The sequence below is a fragment of the Dipodascopsis tothii genome (assembly GCF_038497935.1).
Source record: "Dipodascopsis tothii strain CBS 759.85 unplaced genomic scaffold V1510scaffold_10, whole genome shotgun sequence".
Classification (NCBI taxonomy): domain Eukaryota; kingdom Fungi; phylum Ascomycota; class Lipomycetes; order Lipomycetales; family Lipomycetaceae; genus Neoaidaea; species Neoaidaea tothii.
In genome coordinates this window covers 89,017-110,132 of record NW_027117994.1, presented here as the reverse complement: position 1 = coordinate 110,132, position 21,116 = coordinate 89,017, and the positions used below count along the sequence as shown (strand labels likewise).

General features: G+C 67.0%; 9 protein-coding genes and 1 non-coding gene across 10 annotated transcripts; 4 read left to right on the top strand and 6 right to left on the bottom strand.

Moving 5' to 3' along the window:
• The first annotated feature begins 50 nt into the window (after window positions 1–50).
• V1510DRAFT_414767 (uncharacterized protein) lies at window positions 51–2,106 on the top strand. The gene has a single exon (XM_066933476.1). It carries the CDS (start codon window positions 89–91, stop codon window positions 1,934–1,936), a length of 1,848 nt encoding a protein of 615 aa, XP_066789681.1. The 5' UTR covers window positions 51–88; the 3' UTR covers window positions 1,937–2,106.
• A 379-nt stretch (window positions 2,107–2,485) lies between these two features.
• On the bottom strand, window positions 2,486–5,064 carry V1510DRAFT_376358 (beta-glucan synthesis-associated protein KRE6). The gene is made up of 2 exons (XM_066931560.1): window positions 4,978–5,064; window positions 2,486–4,705 (listed from the first exon to the last, which is right to left on the bottom strand). Exon 2 carries the CDS (start codon window positions 4,698–4,700, stop codon window positions 2,730–2,732), a length of 1,971 nt encoding a protein of 656 aa, XP_066789680.1. The 5' UTR covers window positions 4,701–4,705; window positions 4,978–5,064; the 3' UTR covers window positions 2,486–2,729.
• Window positions 5,065–6,186: 1,122 nt separating this feature from the next.
• V1510DRAFT_363340 (putative FAD-dependent oxidoreductase) lies at window positions 6,187–7,325 on the top strand (the record flags this gene model as incomplete). Its single annotated transcript, XM_066931126.1, has 2 exons — window positions 6,187–6,451; window positions 6,484–7,325. The coding sequence occupies 2 exons, from the start codon at window positions 6,187–6,189 to the stop codon at window positions 7,323–7,325; spliced, it is 1,107 nt and encodes a 368-aa protein (XP_066789679.1).
• Window positions 7,322–8,810, bottom strand: V1510DRAFT_414762 (NADPH-adrenodoxin reductase). Its single transcript, XM_066933475.1, has one exon. The coding sequence runs from the start codon at window positions 8,649–8,651 to the stop codon at window positions 7,353–7,355; it is 1,299 nt and encodes a 432-aa protein (XP_066789678.1). The 5' UTR covers window positions 8,652–8,810; the 3' UTR covers window positions 7,322–7,352.
• Window positions 8,811–9,065: 255 nt separating this feature from the next.
• V1510DRAFT_392559 (uncharacterized protein) lies at window positions 9,066–10,364 on the top strand (the record flags this gene model as incomplete). The annotated part of the gene is made up of 3 exons (XM_066931797.1): window positions 9,066–9,190; window positions 9,220–9,393; window positions 9,425–10,364. The coding sequence occupies 3 exons, from the start codon at window positions 9,066–9,068 to the stop codon at window positions 10,335–10,337; spliced, it is 1,212 nt and encodes a 403-aa protein (XP_066789677.1). The 3' UTR covers window positions 10,338–10,364.
• On the bottom strand, window positions 10,186–12,505 carry V1510DRAFT_103442 (P-loop containing nucleoside triphosphate hydrolase protein). Its single transcript, XM_066930206.1, has 2 exons — window positions 12,387–12,505; window positions 10,186–12,355 (listed from the first exon to the last, which is right to left on the bottom strand). The coding sequence occupies exons 1-2, from the start codon at window positions 12,395–12,397 to the stop codon at window positions 10,342–10,344; spliced, it is 2,025 nt and encodes a 674-aa protein (XP_066789676.1). The 5' UTR covers window positions 12,398–12,505; the 3' UTR covers window positions 10,186–10,341.
• V1510DRAFT_103437 (uncharacterized protein) lies at window positions 12,500–13,490 on the top strand. Its single transcript, XM_066930205.1, has one exon. It carries the CDS (start codon window positions 12,615–12,617, stop codon window positions 13,356–13,358), a length of 744 nt encoding a protein of 247 aa, XP_066789675.1. The 5' UTR covers window positions 12,500–12,614; the 3' UTR covers window positions 13,359–13,490.
• Window positions 13,491–14,444: 954 nt separating this feature from the next.
• V1510DRAFT_t93 lies at window positions 14,445–14,517 on the bottom strand. The gene has a single exon. It is a non-coding gene; the product is annotated as a tRNA-Thr (tRNA).
• A 2,200-nt stretch (window positions 14,518–16,717) lies between these two features.
• On the bottom strand, window positions 16,718–18,206 carry V1510DRAFT_414748 (GPR1/FUN34/yaaH family-domain-containing protein). The gene is made up of 2 exons (XM_066933474.1): window positions 17,900–18,206; window positions 16,718–17,400 (listed from the first exon to the last, which is right to left on the bottom strand). Exons 1-2 carry the CDS (start codon window positions 18,102–18,104, stop codon window positions 16,772–16,774), a joined length of 834 nt encoding a protein of 277 aa, XP_066789674.1. The 5' UTR covers window positions 18,105–18,206; the 3' UTR covers window positions 16,718–16,771.
• A 1,786-nt stretch (window positions 18,207–19,992) lies between these two features.
• V1510DRAFT_414745 (heme peroxidase) lies at window positions 19,993–21,085 on the bottom strand. The gene is made up of 3 exons (XM_066933473.1): window positions 20,929–21,085; window positions 20,510–20,885; window positions 19,993–20,475 (listed from the first exon to the last, which is right to left on the bottom strand). Exons 1-3 carry the CDS (start codon window positions 20,943–20,945, stop codon window positions 20,032–20,034), a joined length of 837 nt encoding a protein of 278 aa, XP_066789673.1. The 5' UTR covers window positions 20,946–21,085; the 3' UTR covers window positions 19,993–20,031.
• Window positions 21,086–21,116: the final 31 nt, after the last annotated feature.

The window sequence follows — 21,116 nt, the reverse complement described above, 5'->3', positions numbered from 1 at the left end:
CCGCATCCACGTGAAGATAGCGCACGTGACGCGGCACACCTCGTCTTCCGGAGCAACCGAGTCCGCGGCCACGTCCGGCGCAGACGCCATGTCTCTGCCGCAATGGAGCCAGTTGACGCAGCAGGACAGCGAGTTCTTTGCGATCCAGTCGCAGCGCGACCTTGCCCAGAACGTCTCGATCGACCAGCTGACGTACCCCGGCGTGAACCTCAACACTGTGATCCTCGATAAATACAACTACACGGCCGATTCGCTGGCACTGACGAGCCAGCTGCTCGACGTGGGCTTCCGGCGCGTGTTCGTGGACCTGTTCTGGAACCCGAACAATGCCACACTCCAGCTGTGCCCGTTTGTTGGCCGTCCCGATACCGTCGACAACGGTCTGGCTGGCTTCTCCGGCGGCGGCAGCACCGTCTACTGCGCCGAGAACGTGACGATCAACAATCTGCTGGACGCCATCTACGACTGGATTGCCGACACAGACACGAACCTGGCCGCCGGCGCGGCCATCATCACGCTCAACCTCCGATGGCCGCGGGACGGCCAAGAGACGCGTGTGCAGCGCCGGCAACTGGCGGCCGGGCTGGCCGCGGAGCCGGCGACAGCCGCGGCGACCACGGTGGCGTCGCACGCATCGGAAACCCGTGGATCGGCGGCCTCGGTGCTGTCGTCGGGGGCCTCGGCGCTGTCTTCGGCGGCCCATTCGGTCGCGGCCAGCCATTCGTCGATCCGGCTGTCCACGCCCTCGTCAGCACGGCTGCACACGACAGCGCGAGCTTCGCTCTCGTCCGTGCGGCCATCGAGCACAGCGGCGTCGACCACGGTGTCGGCAGCCGCCCAGGTGTCGTTCACGGCCGACCTGGTCAGTGACCAGATCCGCGGCAAACTGCGGTACTGGATGTACACGCCGACCGAGCTCGACAGCGACCGCGAGTCGCGGCTGACGTGGGATGACTCTGGCCGTGACTCGAACGGCTGGCCGCTGCTGGACAAGGTGCTCTACGTGGACGACCACCGGCTGCTGTTCACGTACGGGGTGATCGAGATCGGAAACGACACGTACCCCTACGACCAGGACCTGGACTCGATGTTCCCGCCGTCAGAGCTACTGTTTGAAGAGTCGCGCATGATCTCGACGTCGTCGTCGACGTCGCACACGACCGGGACGCGGCTCAACGGCGTGTGCTCGCTCGGCGACAACGGCATGTACATCGGCGACACGCACCTGGCGCCGTCGTGGCTCCTGGCGTGGGACAACAACGACGACGCGTTCACGGCGGCGAGCGTGCGCGACTACGTGGCGTGCGGGTACTCGCCGGTGCTCAACTCGACGCACTCGGACATGGAGTCGTTTGTGACGTCGTTCCTGCAGAACTCGATCTGGTCGTGGTCGCCGGGCCAGCCGCCGGTGGTGGCGAGCTCGGACCAAAGCCACCAGTGTGCGGTGATCACGCCTGACGGCTGGACCGTGACGTCGTGCTACTCTCCGCAGCAGCACGCGGCGTGCCGGATCGACAAGGAGTCGTACGAGTGGACGCTGAGCGCGTCGGCGGCGACGTTTGCGGACGCAAAGTGCTCGGCCGAGTCGGGACACACGGGGTCGCTGAGCCTGCCGCGGACGGCGCTGCAGAACTCGTATCTGCGGCTGGCGCTGGCGAACGCGGGCTACGGCGCGGCCTTTGTCGAGCTCAACTCGATTGCCGGAGCCAACTGCTGGGTGTCGGGAGGGACGGACGCGACGTGCCCGTACCAGCGGACGACGCGGGTGTCGGTGGAGGTGATTGTGCCGACGGTGGCGACGATCATTGTGTCGGTGCTGCTGGCGCTGACGATGTGGTCCAAGTGGCGAGACTACAACCACGTCAAGGCGCGGCGGCGGCGGAAACGGCGGGCGAAGATCTTTGCGGAGAACGAGTACAAGGGCGTGCCGTCGTAGGCGGGTGCTGGCAGAGGTGTGAGATTGAACGGACGTGCGGCTGTATGGGGACGCAGGGTCGTCCGAGGAAGTGCGGCTATATGCGGCTATATGCGTGCGGCTCGGCCAGGGGCCGTGTGGGATGCGTCGCGCAGGTGACCTCAGGTGGCTCTATGCGGCTATATGGCGGCCACCGCGGCGTCTCGCGGCAATTGGTGCGCGGCTACTGCGGCTAATCGTATGGCCGCGAGACGCCGCAGGGGCCACACGCACGCGGCTACTTGGCGGCTGCTCGTACGGCGGCCGCGGCGTCTCGCGGCCCTACGCACGCGGCCCCTGCGGCTACTGGCGCCGCGGCGTCTGGGGCCGTACGCGCGCGGCTACTTGGCGGCTTTTCCTACAGCCGCGCGACGCCGCAGCGGCCATACGCAGGCGGCTCCTGCGGCTATTAGTATGGCCGCTGCAGCTCCCGCGGCTACAGCCACGCCCGCTTGGCGGCTCTTCCTACACCCGCGGCGGCTACTCGGCGGCCACATGCGGCCACACCGCCCACCGCGTCCCCACCAGCACTCCGTCGGATTCTGTTTTGTATTGATACAGGCATAAGGCAAAGGTTCAGACATGTCGGAAGGAGTGTAAAGCCATATGCATCAGATCTATATATGTATATATCGTGTCAAAAGGTTTGGCCAGCGCCAGCCGGCGGGATCCGGGGGAGGGGCCGTGCACGCGGCAGGCCATGAGGGCGGATCGCTGGCAGGACGTTCCATGAATGCTGCGGACCGTCCAGCAGCCGGCGCTCGCCGCCGGCCGCTCAGCAGCCGTCCATGAGGCTGTTCTTTGGGTTGGTGTAGCCCGCCGTGTGCCACTTGGTCAGGTTGAAGTTGGCGTATGCGTTGGCGTGCTCGGAGATGTAGGTCGTCGTCGGGTATCCTTCGGGATCGCACGTCAAGCTCTCGTTGCCCTCTTTCTGGTAGATGCGCACGTAGTCGATGGCCATCTCGGACGGGAACTCGAGCTCGTTCCAGTCGATGTAGACCCACGACGTCGAGAGGCCGAAGTTCATGATGATCGACATGGGCTCCTTCGAGATCGGGCGCGCGCCGATGTTGCCGTTGGGGCCCAGGGCCTTGCCGTAGAGCGTGTACGTCCAGTCGTCGCCGACAAACCACCGCGTGTAGCCGTCCTCGGTGCCCGGCGCGTACTCGATCGCGTACTTCTGGAAGTTGGCGCCGTCGTACCACTCCGGGTTGAGCACGGTCACGGCCGAGATGGCCTGCTGGAACGGCCCGCCGGTGTACGTGTTCATCTCGGTCAGGTTGTGGTTGTTGATCTCGATGAAGTCGTAGTTGGGGTAGTACCACACGTCGAACGGCGCCGTCTGCAGCGACTGCGACGCGATGCCGGCCTTGGTCGTCGTGTTGTAGCTCGCGACCGAGCCCTCGATGATGTCGATCTCGGGCGCGCCGCGGCCGGTGCCCGGGCTGGGGTGGTCCTCGCCCGAGCACGTGCACGCGTTGAGCCGCTGGCCGGGGAGGTACGAGATGCCGTCGGTGGACGACTGGTTCGGCGTGATGCCGCCGTCGCACTCGTCGTACGAGTACGGCCACACGCCGTCCGTCGTGGCCATGTAGCCCGGCCGGCCCAGGTTGCCCATCGTCCACAGGCCGGGCCAGAAGCCCATCTTGTCGCCGCGGCCGGGCAGCGACGCCGAGATCTCGATGTAGCCGCCGGTGAAGCACAGCTTGTTCCAGCTCTGCATCATGCCCGACCGGTAGTCCAGGTCGTGGTTCTTGAACGCGTCCATGCGCAGGATCAGCGCGCCGTCCCGCGTCGTGACCGCGTCCGGCTCGTACCACTCCAGGTCCTGCGTGGCCGCGTAGTGGATGTTGACGGCCTCCCAGAACTGGTCGTCGCCGGGGTAGAACGTGCGGCCGACCTGGTTGAACTCGTCCGAGAACACGAGGTTCATCGTGTTGCCGTCCTTGTCCAGCCGCGTGCGCGCGTCCGACGGCGTGTCGGGGTCGATCAGCGACGTGCGCACCGCCGCCAGGATCGGGTACGTGTAGTCCGTGAGCTCGATGTACTTGGTCACCGTGCCGCCGCCCGAGCCGGCCTTGCCGGTGAACGTCAGCACCGGCAGGATCACAAACACCGCGATCGCGCCGAAGAACATGATCGACAGCGAGCACAGGTTCAGCGCGCCGCGCGTGTCCAGCCGGTGGCAGGCCGCGTCCAGCTTGGCGTCCAGGACCGGGTCCGGGTTGTGCATGTAGTCGTCTGCCTCGGTCTCCTCGATGTGGAGCGGAAACGACGACACCGGGTACCCGCCGAACGGCGAGAAGTCGGGGTCCGACGACGTCGACATGCCCGACCCGCCGAGCATCGACGCTGACGACGCCCGCGATGACGCCACGGGGTAATTGGACAGCGTCATCCGCGACGACCGCGGCGGGTACCGGTCGTACTCCGACCCGAGCCCGGCAATCGACGACGAGTTTGAGTGCGACGACATGGCCGACGACTGCGACGAGTACACGATTTCGCGCCCGCTGGCGTCAAAGTACGGTGTGTGTGCGCCCGAGTCGCGGACCGTGGACGTCGGCCGGTAGCTGTCCCGCGAGAGGTTGTGCAGCGCCACGTCCGACGTGTCCGAGATGTCCGAGGCGTACGACGCGCGGTCGTCTGCGTACGAGTCGGCTGACGACAGGAACGGGTTCCGCGCGTCGACCGACGGTGCCGGCTGCGAGGATGCCACCGACGACCGAGTATGGGACCGTGACATTGTACCTAGGAGGTCAGCTCTGGTCGGCCGATCGGCGACGGCGGCGACGGCCGGCGGACGGCCGCCACGGCGCAACGAGCGCGGCCAGCGGCGGCAGCGGGCGGCAATGGCCGGCCACGGGGCCGGCGACGGCGGCCGGACCGGCCGCGGCTGGCCGGCGGCAGTCTGGAGGCCGCAGCCGCCGTCGTTGGCGTCCTCGCTGGCGGCGTCGTGGGCGGGCTCTCCGGCCTGCGCGGCCGCTTCCGGCCGCGTGCGGGCGCGGCCGAGTCGGACTCACCTCGTAGTTGTCCGTCCGCAGCGTCTGTAGAGTCTGGAAACAAAAACGGGAAAAATTTCTGGTTGCAGGCCAAGCAGATCGTCAGTCAAACAAAGTCGAGGTCGACGAGGCAGCCAAAAAGGAGCAAAAAAGGGATGCGCCTGTGCGCACGTGATGCGAGGAGGGTAATAGATATATATAGAATGCTATAATTACGGTCTGTAAGATTTGCGCCCGTCGACGCGTAACTGTGGCGCATGCAGATACTGGCAGACACCCTAGCGCGGCGTGTCATGCAGTGGGAGCCGGCGGTAGCCGAAGGCGGCGTAGCGCGGCTGCGGGCCATTTGCTACGAGCCTTGGCCGGACGTGCAGCGGACTGGCGAGCTGACGTGGACCTAGCGGACTCGCGCTAGCCCGTTCCAGGCAACACCGGCGCATGGCCGGTGGCGGTGCAGCCCGGGCGGGTGCTGCACGGCCGCTGCACGCCGCGATGCGCGCGCCGCCACGCGCAGCACTGCGCCGCCCCAGGGGGCTGAAACCAGGGCTCGGCCGGTGGCGAGCGTGACGTCTGTTCGCGGTGGGCGGCCGCTCACGTGTGGGTCGGCCGCCGTACGTGTGGCGGCCGCGGTCCTTGCAATTTGCCGTAGGCGAGGCTGGGACGTGGCGCCGATCTCGCCGCGCCGCCGGCCTGCGGCCGACACTACGCCCGGCGGCTGCGCCCAGCGTGCCGCCGCGCGCCGGCTGGCTGCGCGGACGCACGCCGGCCGCCGTCCCAGCCGCACCCGGCGCGCAGGGGCCGCGACCAGGGGGCGGCCCCTGGTCCACACGCCCTCCGGCGGTGGCAGATGCAAGGAGCCGTGGCCGCTGGCACCGGTCCGCGCCAGTCCGCTCGCGTTTCTCCGGCCGGCGCGTGCGCGGCCGCCGTGCGCGGCGGCCAGCGCTCAGCCGCCTAGCGGCCGCGGCGGGCGGGCTAGCGCGTAGGGGCCGGCCAGTGGCGCCGCGGACTGCAGCGGCCGCGCCGAATCGAGCTACGGCAAACGGCGCGGACAAAGGCGCCGCGCTAGCGTACCGCGGAATTTTGTGCTGCATGTGCGCTTGCCACGTGTGGCTAGCGCAGGTACCGCGCATGTGGCGGTGCGCGCCGCGGCGCCACGCGCCGCGCACCGCGCCGCCGCACGCCCTGCGGCGCACACGTGATCCTTCCCGCCCCCCGCCGCTCTCCGCCCCCATGCCCGACTTTTCGCATCTCGTCGTCGGCGCCGGCGTCGTCGGCCTCGCCGTCGGCGCCCGCCTCGCCCGCCGCGCCGGCACCGCCGTCCTCGTCGCCGAGCGCCATGCCGCCGTCGGCACCGAGACCTCCTCGCGCAACTCCGAGGTCATCCACGCCGGCCTCTACTACCCGCCGGGCTCGCTCAAGGCCGACCTGTGCATCCGCGGCAAGCACCTGCTCTACGACACGTGCGGCCGCAACGGCCTGGCCCACCGCCGCTGCGGTACGTCCTCCCGCGCCCCCCGCTGACTCCAGGCAAGTGGATCCTGGCCCAGGACGAGGCCGAGCACGCCTACCTCGAGGAAATGCACTCGCGCGCCCGCCAGCTCGGCGTGCCGACCGCGTTCGTGCCGCTGGACGCGGCCGCCGCGGCCGAGCCGGCCGTCCGGGCGCGCGCTGCCGTGCTCGAGTCGCCCACGACCGGAATCGTGTCCGCCCACGAGCTCATGGCCTTCCTCCACGGCGATCTCGAGGCCCACGGCGGCGACCTGGCCCTGCAGACGGCGATCGAGTCCATCGAGCGCGTCGGCAGCGAGTACGAGGTCGTGTTCGGCGGCCCGGCGGGCGCCGGCGCGACCGCGCGCGTCGGCTCGGTCATCAATTGCGCCGGCCTCAGCGCGCCCGCCGTGGCCAACCTCCTCCTCCCGCCCGACCGCCACGTCCAGGCGTTCTACGCCAAGGGCTCGTACTTCTCGTACTCGGCGTCGCAGCCAAAGACGTCGCGGCTCGTGTACCCCTGTCCGGCCGGCCACGCCGGGCTCGGCACCCACCTGACGCTCGATCTCGCCGGCCGGCTGCGGTTCGGGCCCAACGTCGAATGGACGTCGTCCGCCGACGACGTCGCCGCCAGCGGCAGCCAGCTCGACGACGTCTTCGCCGAGGTCTCGCGGTACCTGCCAGGCGTCGACCGGGCCGCGCTGGCCCCGGACTACGCCGGCGTTCGGCCGAAACTGGCCGGGCCCGGCAGCGGGTTCCAGGACTTTGTCATCCGCGCCGAGCCGGACCTGCCCGGCGTGGTCAACCTGCTCGGGATCGAGAGCCCGGGGCTGACGTCGTCGCTGGCCATTGCCGAGCACGTCGAGCGGCTCGTCACTTAGAGGAACGGCATTGGGGGAATATATACATCAGGCAAGAACGTCCAGCATGGCCTCCACCGACAGCAGCTTGCGGCGGTCGGCGCCGTCGACCGCGGCCGCCCGTTCGGCCGCGTCGATCGCGCACCAGTCGGCCCACGAGACCGGCCGCCACGGCAGACTGCCGCCGCGGGCGAGCTCGGCGTGGACGGCCGGCCAGCCGCCGCGGTCGGCCGGAGCGGCCGCCGCGCCGTCGGCCAGCACGGCCTCGGCCGTGTCGAACGCGTCCATCATGGTCGAGGCGATGACGCCGGTCGGGCCGCGCTTGACCCAGCCGGCCACGTAGCAGCCGGGGGCCGGCGTGCCGTCTGTGCGGAGGACGCGGCCGCCGGCGTTGGGCACGAGCCGGTCGCCGGCCCGGAACCGCGCGCCGGTGACGTACTCAAAGTCGTCCAGGGGCGTGCAGTCGTAGCCGACGGACTTGAACACGACGTCGGCCGGCAGCACGCGGCGGGCGTCGGTCGGCGCGGCGCGGGCGTCGGCCGCCAGGCTGTCCTGGCGGAGCTCGTTGACCACAAACTCGACGCCGCCCACGGCGGCCGCGTCCGGCCGCGCCAGGACCCGCGCCGGCGACAGCAGGTGCTCGAGCGACCACTGGCGCGGCGCGTCCGGGCCGGCCGCGGAGCCTTTCTGGACGAGGCCGACCATGCGCTTGAGCGCCCGCGGCAGATCCTTGGCGAACAGCGCCAGCGGGTCCAGCTGCGACGCCGCCACCGGCGCGAAGCCGACGCCGGGCAGCGCCAGCAGCTCGCGCAGCTCCTTGTTGGTGAACGCGCTCTGGGCGAGGCCGCGGCGGCCGACGACGCGCACCCGGCGGACGTTGCTGGCGGCCAGGACTTGCAGCGCGTCGCGGCTGATGTCGGTCCGGGCCAGGTGGTCAATGGGCGCCAGCAACATGCGTGCCACGTCGAGCGCCACGTTGCCCTGCCCGATCACGACAGCCTCGTCGCCGCTCAGGTCCGGATTCAGCCCGCGGCACTCGGGCAGCCCGTTGTACCAGCCCACAAACTGCCGCGCCGAGTACACGCCGTGCAGCTGCTCGCCGTCGACGCCCAGCTTCTTGTCCGAGTCGGCGCCGTACGCGAAGACGACCTGGTCGTAGTTGCGCACGACGGCTTCGAGCGGGACGCCGTTGTCGCCGCGGCGGCCGACCGCCGTGTTGCCGACAAAGCGGAAGCGGGGGTGCTGGCCGACCTTGTCGAAGGTGTCGATGCAGTTCTTGACCTCGGGGTGGTCCGGCGCGACGCCGTAGCGCACGAGCCCGTACGGCACGGGCAGGTTCTCGTACATGTCGATCTGGACGTCGGCGTCGGCCTTGGCGAGGATCCGGTGCGCGGTGTAGAACCCGGCGGGGCCGGATCCGACGATGGCGATCTGTCGGACGGGCGCGCCGGCGACGGCGCCGGCGGCCGCGTACCGGCGGGCGGTGTGGGCGAGGGCGCGGGCGAGCGAGGGACGGACCATTGCGCGGAGGAGAGAGCGCTGAGTCAGAGAAGGTCGGTGGGAGCGGCGTTGCTGGGGCAACGCCGCGGTTGCCCGGCCAACGCGCACCGCGTTGCCGGGGCAACGTGGCGCCGGCCGCGCGCGTTGCCCCGGCAACAGCAGGGCCGCCGCCGGGCCGCTGCGCGCGGTTGCCGGGGCAACCGCGCGCGGTTGCCCCGGCAACCGGGCACACTTGCCGCCGCGCCGCGCTCCGTGCGGCGCATGCATCCCCGCAACCCCTACGCGCACGCGGCCCCCGACTTCCGCCGGCTGGCCGCCGCCGACCCCGTCCTCGCGCGGCTCGCGCCCGACGGCGCCGTCGACTTCGACGACCCCGCCGCCGTCTGGTACGTCGCGCCCGGCCCCACTGACCCAGCGCGCTCACGGCCGCGCTCCTGCGCGCCGACTTTGGCCTCGACGTCGTCCTCGATCCGGCCCGGCTCTGTCCGCGCGTGCCCAACCGGCTCAACTACGTGCTGTGGATCCAGGACGTCGTCGACGCCGACCGCGCGCGCACCGCCGCCGACCGGCCCGTCGTCGGCCTGGACATGTACGTCTGTGTGCGGGCAAGCTGACCCCAGCGGCACCGGCGTCTCGGCGATCTACGCGCTGCTGGCCGTGCGGCTCCGGCCGGACTGGGCCATGGTCGCCACGGACGCCGACGCGGCCGCCGTGGCCGCCGCCGCAGCCAACGTCGCGCGCAACGGCCTGGCCGAGCGCATTGCCGTCGTGGCCACCGATCCGGCCGGCCCGCTCGTCGATCCGGCCGCCCTCGGCCGCGCCACCCTCGACTTCACCATGTGCAACCCGCCGTTCTACGGCTCGCGCGTCGAGGCTGACGCCGGCGCGGCCGGCAAGGCCGTCCGGCGCACGACCGCGGCAGCCGACCCCGAAATGATCACGCCCGGCGGCGAGCTCGGCTTTTTCCGCCGCATGCTCGCCGACAGCGAGCGCCTCGGCGACGCCGTGCGCTGGTACACGACCATGTTTGGCAAGCTCGACAGCCTGGTGGCCGCCGTGGGCGACCTGCGCGCGCGCGCGCTCGACAACTACGTCCTGGCCGAGTTCGTCCAAGGCGACACGCGCCGCTGGGCGCTGGGCTGGGCCATCCACGGCACGCGGCTGCCGCCCGAGCTCGTCCGGCCCGCCGTCGGCGCGCGGCTGCGGCCGCTGCTGCCGCGGCCGCCGGCCACGTTCGCCGCTGGCCCGCCCGAGGCGGTCCTGCCGGCGCTGCAGGCCGCGCTGCGCTCCAACCCGCACCTCGCCGTGTCCGGCACCGGCCCGCTGCGGGTCGCCAGCCACGGCGACGTCTGGTCGCGCGCGTTCCGCCGCCGGCGGCCGGACGCGCCCGCCCCCCCCGGCGACCACGCGTTCGCGGCTGACATCGTCGCCGGCGCCGGCGCCGTCACCGTCGTCTGGGTCTACGGCACCCAGCCCGCCGTGTTCGAGTCGTTCTGCGGCGTCGTCCAGCGCGCGCTCCGTCCCAGCGAATAATGTATTACAGCAGCGTGTCGCTCTCGTTCTTGGTCTCAAAGACCTTGACCGTGCCCGTCTCCTGGCGGCGCTCGTAGGCGTCCGCGCTGCGGTCGAGCAGGATCTCGAGCTCCTCGTCGGTCAGGATGACGTCGCCGCGCTCCTTGACGTCGAAGCGCTCGGTGCCGTCCTCGGCCAGCAGCAGGTTGGTCAGGTCGTCGTCGGCTCCGGCCTTGAGCAGGCTCTTGAACTTGCCCTTTTGGATGACCAGCTTCTCGAGCTGGCGCTTGGCCTCGGCCTTCTGCAGGATCGTCTGCTCGACCGTGCCGGCCGTTGCCAGCCGGTACACGATCACCGGCCGCTTCTGGCCGATGCGGTGCGCGCGGTCCATGGCCTGCAGGTCCGCCTGCGGGTTCCAGTCGCTGTCGAACAGGATGACCGTGTCGGCCGACGTCAGGTTGATGCCCAGCCCGCCCGCCCGCGTCGACAGCAGGAACAGCCGGTGGTCGGGCCGCGAGTTGAAGGCCTCGATCTGCTGCTTGCGCGTGGTCTGCTTGACCGACCCGTCCAGCCGGCACACGTTCCAGCCGCGGACGACCTCGGCGTAGTCCTGGATGAGGTCGAGCATCTTGGCGAACTGGCTGAAGATCAGCACCTTGTGGTCGCGCTTGAACAGCTCGGGCAGGAGCCGGTCCAGCAGCAGCATCTTGCCCGATGCGTTCACGATCGACTCGTCGACCTCGGCCCCGGTCTCGGCGTCCTCCCACGGCGCGTAGAAGATGTGCGGCGAGTCGCACGCCAGTCGCAGCTGCATGATCAGGTTCTGCAGCTTCTTGTTGCCGATCAGCTTGCGCGCGCTTGCGAGCGCGTCCTCGGCCTGCGCCTCGGCGGCGGCGGCGGCCTCGGCGGCGGCCACGGCGCGGGCCGCGCGGCCGTTGGGCCGCTCCCGGGGCGCGCCCTCGAGCAGCTCGCGAAAGTACTGCGTGTCTGACGGCTCGGCGTACTGGCCGGGGCGCACGGCGGCGGCCCGCCGCGCGAACCGCGCGCGCCGGGGGCTGCCGTCCGAGTCGTCGTCGGCCTCGGCGCGCTGGCGGACGGCGCGCATGAGCCGGGGCCGCTTGCGGGGGCTCTCGTCGTCCGACGCCGGCGCCTCCGACGGTTCCGACGGCTCTGACCGCTCCGACGGCTCCGACGGCTCCGGCACAAACACCGCCTCGGACGCGTCGTCGGCCTCCGCGGTCTCCGCAGCCTCCGCCGCCTCGCCCTCGTCCTCCGCCTCGTCCGCCGCCGAGCCCCGCCGGCTCTCCATTATCTCCGCCAACAGGTACTCCCGCACAGTCCCGTCTATCAGGCTCTTGTACAGCGCCTGCTGCGACGCCGTCAGCGGCGCGTACAGCACGTACTCGCGTTTCGGCGGCAGCGCGCACTCCACGTCGCTCTTCAGCCGCCGCAGCAGAAACGGCTTCAGTATCGCGTGCAGGTTCGACACGATCGACGACCGGTTCTCCTCGTCCAGAATCTGCTGCGTGCCGCCCTCCTCGTTCAGCGCCGAGAAGTCAAACCAGGACTGGAACAGCTCGAGGTCGTGGAAAATGTCGGGCAGCAGAAAGTTGAGCAGCGACCACAGCTCGACCAGGTTGTTCTGCAGCGGCGTGCCCGTGATCAGCAGCCGGTTCGCCGAGTCGTACGCCTTGAGCTCCTTGATCAGCCGGCAGTTGAGGTTCTTGATGCGGTGGCCCTCGTCGATCACAATGTACTTCCACCGCAGGTGCTGCAGGTGCACGCGGTCGTTCATCACAATGTCATACGACGTCACCACGATCGGGAACCCGGGCCCCAGTCGCCGCATGTGCCGCTCCCGCAGCGCCTCGCGCTCGGCCGGCGTGCCGTGGTACAGCAGTGCCGGCACCGTCGGCGCGAACCGCTCGATCTCCGACACCCAGTTCTGGATCGTCGACAGCGGGCCGACGATCAGAAACGGCCCGGTCGAGCCCTTTTCGATCAGGAACGCGAGAAACGAGATCGTCTGCAGCGTTTTGCTGCCGTCAGCGTGTCCGCACGACCACATACCCGAGGCCCATCTCGTCCGCCAGGATCCCGTTCAGCCCGTTCTCGTACAGCGACACCAGCCAGTCCACGCCCGCCAGCTGGTAGTCGCGCAGCTCGCCGCCCGTGATCAGCGACGGCTGCCGCGACGCCCGCGCCGGTGCCGGCGCCTCTGCGGCCGTCTCCGGCGCCTTGAGTGCATCCTTGACCGACGTGGACCCGGCCAGGTCGTCCTTGGTCAGGTAGTCCGCAATGCTGTACGTGGACTGCTTGCGCGTCCGCGCCGTCCGCCGCGTGTTGCGGCCGGCCGGCGCCAGCGGCTTGGCCGGCGGCTTGGCCGGCGCCTGCGGCTTGGCCTCTGCCAGCGGCTTGGACGCCGCAGCTCCGCTGCGCGTCTGTCGCCGCACAACCACCGCGAACTTGTCGCCATTCTCCTTGCGGTCGATCGCGTCCACGGGCGCACTAGCGGGTGCGCTCTCTGCGGCCGCGCTCTGCCGCGCCCGCTCCTGCTTTTCCTGCTGCTGCTGCTGCAGCCGCTCCGACAGAATCGACGAGTACACCTTTGAGCGCTCGATCAGGAACCGCAGCCGGCCGAGTTTCTTGTCGGCCTCGAGCTTGTCGAAGTCATCCTGCCCTCAGCAAGCGCTTCCTGCAACCTACCTGGCTCAGCGGCCCCGCCGCTACCGCTTCCATCGCGATCTGCGCTGTGTGCGCGGTTGTGTCGGGCTTTTAGGTGGATGTGGAGGATCCCGGCGGTTTTTTGGGGAAAGTCATCGCGTAATTAAGCAATCACGCGTGATGCCTGATGCCGTGTCAACCGCCGACCTCGTCTGGACCGGCTCGCCTGGCTGTACCGCCGTGCGCCGTTGTTTTCAAGAGGCCACGAGCGCGGCGACCTTCCCTCTGGCCGGTCGCCTGACTCTGTCAGCGCGCTGGATCACGCTTGGCTGGGCCGCCAAGCCTGTGATCGGCCGGTGCGGATGTGTGATGCTCTGATCGCGCCTGCGACGGCCCAGAGCTGGCCAGACACCGTAGATGCCGTGCTGGCCTACAGAGGGTCCAGGAGGGCGTCGACCGCGAGATCGGCCGCTGTGTATAGCAGCTGCCACGGTCCGGAGCTACCAAACAATGTGGTACGACCCGCGCCGCACGCTACCGGGTCGACGGTGACCCGGGTCGACGACAGCCCGGGTCACCGGCGACCGACCCAAACGGGTCTCCGGTGGATCGTGCGGCGCGGGTTCCAGCCCGGCGGTCCGCCCCCACGGCGAGCTCCGAGTTCGCGGGATCACCACCCATCGTGTTGCCCGCGTCGACGCCTGAGCTGCGGCAAGAGCCGGCGGGTGGCCGCGACGGCAATGTTTTTACCAGAGGCTGGCAGCGGCGTACGCCGATGGGGGTAAAACATATCCCGATGCGCAGACCGGTTCCCTGAGGACGCTACAGGAGACGTTCAAGAGCATATTTCTGGATCTAAGCAGGCCTGCCGGCCTGCGAGGGCTGCCGGCGTAGATGCGAGAGATCACTGGCGAGTTGTCGTTTGCGTCGAGGCTGCTGGCGAAGAGACCGTGCACCAAATACTGCGGTGCAAAGACCGCTGGCTCAAAGGCCGCGGCGTCCGCAGCGACGCCCGGCCACAATCGCGACGAGCTCTCGCGTCCTTCCAGCGGGCCATGGCCCAGGCCCACCCTTACCGTCGCACTGCTACGCCGGCTCAGCACCGTAGAGCACAGATGGCCCACCAACACCTCCGGGTCAATTTGGGCGGGCACACGCGGCGGCGGCGATTGCACAATGACTCGAGCTAGGTGGCGCCTGCAGGGCTGCGTCTGCGCAGACCCCCACTGTCCGAAAGCGTTGGGTGGCCCCAACATGGCCGCGACAGAAGAGCCGCGCCAGCGTAGCAGTGCAGCCGGCGTCCGGTCGCGCGGGCGCCCGCTGGGCCGCTTGCGGGTCCACCAAAGCCCGCTCCAGACGCAACAGGCATGCGTCCCATCGACGCGGGCTACGTAGCCTACACTCCGCGTGCAACCTAGACGCCCCCATCCAGACACGGGCACAGCGCGCAAGGTGCAAAAAAAGTGCCTCGAAACGGATTCGAACCGATGATCTCGTCATTACTAGTGACGCGCCTTACCAACTTGGCCATCGAGGCTCGCGTTGCGACTTTTGGCGAAGTTGCGCTCCTTGCTAGGCACGAAGCCTAATCGGGATGGCAGGCGTAACGAGCTTACCCGGCGGCGGCATCGCCGCCGAGCGCGCCCAGGCCGCCGGTCGGCCGTGGCCGTCGCGGCCGGTCGGCCGTGCGTGGCTGGCATGTCTAGCGCGTCAACGGAGGCCTGCGAGCCGTTGCTGCAGCCATAGCCCGAACGGGCGCGCCGATGGCGGCGTCCGCTGCGGGCCCTAGTGTGGTGGGCGCTGCAGTGCGCTGTCAGTGCCACCGTGGCAGCACTGGCGCCTGGCCCGACGGCCGGCTACTGCCGCCGAGCGGTGCCGTCGGATGGTGCCGGCGGCCAGCTCCGGGCGCCGGTACCGGTGCTGTCGGCCACGCCAAGCGACACGTGCGGGGTCTGCCGGCCCCACGCCAACGCCACGGCCGCTGCCGGTCGCAGTCACAGGATGCAAGCGACCTAGATATGGTGGCGGTTGGCTGCGTGCGGGATATAACCGCGGCAAGGTAGGTTTCGCCCTATCCCCGTAGTCCACGGCCAGCCCCGCAGTTTCGCCTTTTTGCGCCCTGCCTGCTTGAATAAATATCACGGGTGCCGCCACTGGCGTACGGCCACGAGGCGGCCCAGCGGCCCAGCGGCCCAGTGGCTGTTGCTAGCGGTGTGGTTGATTCCCCGCACCAAAGGCAACTGGGCGGGCGGCGTGACACTTTGCGATCGCCTCGATCCCTTGGACCGACGCCTTAAATACGCCCGTTCCCTGCGGCCGCGAATGTACAACCAGACTGCACTGGAGTTCTGCGTGGCTGCAGATATGGCTGGCCTTTAAACGGGCGGCTTTGCGCCCGCCTGGATGGCAGCGGGCGGACCTGGCTACGACTGCCAGTGGTGGTCACGGGCCCTCTGCCTGGCGTCTTGGCCAGAAGCTAGTCCTGCTGACTGACAGGACACCTGACAGCTCGGTTTCCGGCAGCCGGTGCTGGTCTGTTGCTGGCGGCGGGGTAAGGTGGTGTCACTTTGGGCCGGACTATCGGGTCACATCGTGCACACTCTCCGCAACCGTCACTTGCTCTGGGTATATTAAACTGTCCAGGTGCCCGCAGACCTCGCTGTCTGCTCGGGGGCAGTCTGGACGACCTGGACGACCGTGCCCTGTTGGTGTCAGTGGGTGTGCACCTCCAGGCCTTTGCCTGCGCAAATGCGCTCATTTGGTATCGTCTGTCCATCTGGGATATCGTCACAACTGGCCACAACTGCCTCCGCTGCAGTATCGTCTGCCGCCCGGCACTAGTCATCGCTAGGGAACAACCGTCGGTCGTCGAGTGTATGGGAACCGTCAACGACCGTGTCAAGAGTCATCCAGGATGGTCGATGCCGCTGACAGGTCATCGCATAACGCCCGGACCAGCCACGATGCGAGTCTAATATATATCTATCTAGCGAGAATCTTAAAAACCTGTCGGCTCAGGCACCCGGAACCGCTTTGGTGAGCGCCAGATCCACCGGGGTAGGCACGGCTCTGGGTTTGCGGGGACAGACACGGACGGTTAGGTAAAAGCTTAGGTAACACTATGCTAGCTCCCGATATTCGACCGACAGCACTCAGGACTAGCTCTCCCCAGCTCTATTTGATCTACCGAGGCACAGCCGAGCTTTTGGCGGCTGTCTGGCTCTGCAATGCGTGCCCTGACCGGTTCCGCGTCTTTTCTGGCCTAGCTGAGTGCATAAACACATCCGACGCCTTCCGACGCGCCCCGACACGGTTCCGGTTGTCTGCCGTTCACGCACTGACGGTGGACCCCAGGGCCTACACGCGCTCACCTGGAACGCCGGTTAACGTGCCTGAGCCCTTTGCAAAGGTCTGTCGGCGTGCGGTGTCGGCAATGTGATGTGACACGGAGAAGGGTCGGGCGCTAGCGGCTAAGCACATGGGACATCTGAGCCGCACGAGCCGCACACCCCTTCCCAGCTCTCTTGAGCCGCACGAAGTGCGGCGTGTGTGCAAACGATCGCGCCGTGCTAGCCAATCGTCGCACGGCGGTCATATGGGTCGCTACGCTGCTCGGCAAGCAGCTGGTGCCTCGGCATAAGCTCGGCGAGCCGGCGTGACGTACTAGTCAGCAGATCGAGGCAGCACTGGACGCGGCACGACCGGCACACTCCGCGCACTGAACAATACGCCACATCATTGCGTCAAAATCAGTCATATTACACAGTCATACAAAGAGCAACAACAGAACTCTACTCGTCCTTAGCCGCCGAGCGCGCCTGCGGCATCGGGACGGGGTGGATCACAAACAGCGAGTTGTTCTTGGTGGCCATACCGGCGAAGGCGTTGTACCAAGCGGTGAAAGCCGTCAACAGACCAAAATAGCCACCCGCCTGGGTGATGTGAATGTTGGTCGGGTAGAACTTGCCGATTCCCAGCAGCAGGAACGTCACATCAAGGAAGAAAAACAGCAGGAAGAACGCCACAGTCGACCGCAGCGTGCACAGCACGAGCAGGAATGTGAAGATGAACCAGCCGATCAGGAAGAAACCGACAGCATTGTTCAACGAAGTGGTGTCGTCGGCATAGGCCGAGACAATACCAAAGGCGTTAAGCTCAATAGCAGCATACGACATCCAGAAACCACCATACGAACTCAACGCAGTGGCACCGAAAGTGTTCTCGAGAACCATCTCCCACATACCGGCACACAGCTGAATGAAGCCGCCATAGAACAGAGCAACGCCGACAACAATCTTAGGCTCGGTAACGCCGCGGGCGTTGACATTAATCAGTGACAACAGGAACGTGCTGAGCGCGAAAGCGCACAGTCCCAACGGTGCAGGGTTGGCGAATTTGCGCGAAGGCGGCGCAGTGAGACCTGAACGACGTCAGCAACATGTTCACAGGGCCAGCTTGTTCCGGGCTCGCTTCGGCGGCGACCTCGGAGTCCAGGCGCGGCGGGACGGCCGAAAATGAGTCGGTGGGTGGTCTCGGGCGTGTTGTGCGGCGCGCCCGGAGCCATCTCGGAGCTTTTTCGGAGCCACCGTATACTATATATACGACAGACCACCCACCATAACAACGCCCAAAATCGCGCCCTGACTCTTGGACAGGCCGCTGGTTGCCTCAGATAGCCTCAGATGGTCGCTGCTGGTTGCAGACCTTGTTTGCAACCAGCAGTGACCGTCTGAGACTACCGGTGCGGCGCCGATGCGGTCGTGGGAGTGAAAATTTTCACATCACGCGGCCCACCATCGGCGCACACAGTGGCCAGCCACAGCACAGCGGCTGGCCACGGAGCTGGCACAAACCGGCTCTTTGGCTTCCAGTGGACTGTCCAAGGCCTGTCCCTCTCCGCCCGTGCGTCAGATACATACCAGGATTAAGGGTACCACCGAAGGCTCCCCACAGCTCGCGCTTGGAAACGTACGACTCTCCGATCTTGATGAGATCAGGGTCATGAGGGGCCTGCTCGACCCGCTCGATGCGGCTGAGACCGCGCTCAAGGTCGGCAGTCTCCTTGTTGAAGGCCTCGTGGGCGGAATTTGAACGGGTGGTCGTGTTGTCAGACATGGTCGACATTGATGCAGATAGTGTGTTCAGCAGTTGCTACGAAGCGATGGGGAAAGAGTCTGGGGAAGCAAGCCGCTTCTTTATAGGAAAGTAACGAGGGATACCAGGTGGTGACCGTGAGCGATCGCTGTCGCAACTTTTTGCTCTTGACTAATCGTGGTGGTGGGATGCAGAAGCCATGTGGTGACGCTTGCTGGCGGCTGCTGGCGGCCTTTGCTCTTTCCAGCGCCACTTAGCGTTGTCTGGGGCGGCGTCTACCTGCCACGGCTGTGGTCGGCCCGGCTTACTGTGCTACGACTGCGCCCGCCTGACCAGGCCGGCGCCGCTAGGTGCTAATTTTTCACCCCGGCCGAACCTTAACGGCTACGAATAAGCTTCGCTCCAGGCTTGGTTTACAACACCCCGGGCGGGGGTCGTTTTAGACTAGGCACTGGGCCTCGGCTGATGCAACGTCCGGTTGTGCCGGGAGTACGGCTGTGCGCTGCAACCGACAGACGTAGGTCAGCGGCAGCCCCGCCGACGACTACGCGATGATACCCGAATGGCGCTTACGTCCGAATACCCGATTACTTGACTGAAACCAACTACCCTTGCGGGGCTCGGGCTTGCCGGAGATTGCGACTCGGCCCTGCACTTTCTGAACGAACCAATGGACAAGTTTACAAATGAACAATACGCTTGCGGCGCGCGGCTTTTGCCGTGACCGCCTGACCGGGGCCGGCTGACTGTGGCCACCTATGACACTCGGTCTTACGACTGGGGCGGCAGCTGCGTTCGGTGGCTGCATGCGCGCTTTGGCAAGGCCCCGTGGTCCTATTTCCGGCCACGGAGAAGCCTTTGCCGGTACGCATTACGCCGGTGGCTGCGAATGGTGGCTGTCCAGACGTCTTCCAATGGCTGCCGGCCGATTGTAGATTTTACTAAAACGCCACTGCGGATTCCAGCGGCTGCTTCGATGGCGTGCATGCAGCGATCGTTCCGTCATGCTAAGTGTCTGCCGCAGCTTGCTGCAGCATACGTCGTAGTGCGGTTTTTACCATGTTTTCGTCGGCCTTGGCTCTTGAGTCTGGCTTCCCCGGACTAGCAGGATGAAGCCCTGCAGTGCGCAAGCGACTGTGGCCTTTTCTCATGCTGTGACGATGGCTCTAGCTGGGAGACCGCGGAGCCACGGCTATGACCGTGTAGACGGGCATCGCCGCCACGATCGTCAGGCAGCCCATTTTGCTTGACAATGCACTATTCTCATTGGGGCAAAAGCAATCACAGGCTGGCGTCAGGCGTGCGGTTGTTGAGAACGTCTAGCTAGATTAGGAACTCAAGCTGACGGTACGACGGCGGTGCGGCGCTAGTGAATCCGGGGGTAACCAATCAGCGTGCTCGCATAGGCCAACGGACCATCACCGTGATCTATGTGTCCTTATTAGGGCGGTACGGCGTCATACGGGCGAGCGAGGTCGCTTGTATTGGGGCCTGGGGTAGTCCCAGCCGAGGGGTCGTGGAGCCCGACCATGGGTTACGGAAGCCAAGGCGTTCCTGCTCACTCGGCTCAAGCGAGGGCTCGAGCATGGCCCCGCGCGGTGGGGTGGAGCACAAGTGGCAGGCGGGGGCAGGCCAGGCGTCGCGGGGGGCGTTGCGTAGCGTGCGGGTCCGGCTCATACTCGGACATGAGTGACTGGTTGGTGTGACAATGTGGTCGAATGGCCCGGCTCTGCTGACAGAATGTCACGCTGCGTGGCGCTGTGGCGCCCGGACAGCCGGAAGGGCTGTGTCTCACGTTACCCGGAGACTGCGCTGCAGTTACCCGGATTTACGGGAGGCTCGCGCTCTCGGCCGTGCGCGTCGCCCGTGCACGCGATCGCTCCCACCCACTGGGTCTCCAGAGTGTTGGCTACGCTAGTTTGTTCAGAATGTGTATTGCTTGTTGCGACCAGTCGCACTACAGCTTGGCACGGATCTCTTTGTTGCGCACGGCCAGTCCACTGGCATCGCGCTGCACACCTAGCTCGATCAGCTTGGCAAACGCCGCTGAGAAGTCCCGGAAGAAGAGGTCGCGGTCGGCAGCGTACTTTTCAACGTAGACGCGGAACTTGTCATCCTTGATCAGCGAGATATCGGCAGGTAGCATCATCAGCTCATTGTCGGAATCGTTGTACTGCTCCACGCCGACTTTGTTCTTGCCTTTGGTCCACTCGTGATGCAGTAGAAGCTTGAAGTATGTGTTTGAGAAGCGGGTCGGGTTGGGCACCCACGGGCCGTCGAACCCGGAGCGGTCGGCGTGACAGCGACCAAGGTTGTGAGCACCAGACAGCGCCACGATCTCCTGATCGTTGAAGCCCATGCGGTAGAAGATGTGGCGCAGATGATCTTGGCCCTGTGCACCCTGGAGTCAGACAGATGTCAGAAAGCTCACTTACGTCCGGCAGCCGGCCGTTTGGCGGCACGTATGAGTCGTTGGTGTCGTCCTGGCGACCAGACTTCCACGGAATCTCGGGCCCCCCCATCGCCTCCACGGCGACTACGCCGGCAAGGGTCCATAGGTCGGCATACGAGATCCACGGGAACTGCTTCTTGATAGGCTCCAGAAACGCCCGGGCGTGCTCCAGACCAGCGTTGGCGCCGTCCTTGGCCTCGATTTCGTACCGCATCGTGGCACCGTTTGATCCGCCCGTGTTGGTCTTCTTGTCGTATGTGCCGGACGCATGCCATGCTAGGCGCACGAGGACGGGCCCGATGGATCCGTCGTCGTAGTCTGGTTTCTTGAGGATGCCGCGGATGGCTTCGCGGACAGCCCTGGCTGTCAGACACTGTCAACCAATCGATATCGATCACTCACCCGTAATCTTTGGTCATTTCGCGAGACGTCTGGTTTACTTCGAGTGTGTCTTGTTCGCTCTGGAAGACGCTCTGGCAGTCTGGACCTGCTTTCTGGCGGAGGCTGCTAAGTAGTCACTGATCTGGCTGGCGGCTCCGTCTTTCGTCAGCTCGGCAAGACAAGGATGTGGGGTAGAAGCCGAGGCAGCC

Bases quoted from the DNA above. Each gene is read 5' to 3' on its own strand.
- V1510DRAFT_414745 (XM_066933473.1), bottom strand. The intron at 20,476-20,509 runs GTAAGTGAGCTT...GTCTGACTCCAG, and splicing joins CAAACGGCCGGCTGCCGGAC to GGTGCACAGGGCCAAGATCA.
- V1510DRAFT_414767 (XM_066933476.1), top strand. From the start codon at position 89: ATGTCTCTGCCGCAATGGAGCCAGTTGACGCAGCAGGACAGCGAGTTC.
- V1510DRAFT_414748 (XM_066933474.1), bottom strand. From the start codon at position 18,104: ATGTCGACCATGTCTGACAACACGACCACCCGTTCAAATTCCGCCCAC. The intron at 17,401-17,899 runs GTATGTATCTGA...GACGTCGTTCAG, and splicing joins CGGTGGTACCCTTAATCCTG to GTCTCACTGCGCCGCCTTCG.
- V1510DRAFT_414762 (XM_066933475.1), bottom strand. From the start codon at position 8,651: ATGTACGAGAACCTGCCCGTGCCGTACGGGCTCGTGCGCTACGGCGTC.
- V1510DRAFT_103437 (XM_066930205.1), top strand. From the start codon at position 12,615: ATGCTGTACGTGGACTGCTTGCGCGTCCGCGCCGTCCGCCGCGTGTTG.
- V1510DRAFT_376358 (XM_066931560.1), bottom strand. From the start codon at position 4,700: ATGTCACGGTCCCATACTCGGTCGTCGGTGGCATCCTCGCAGCCGGCA.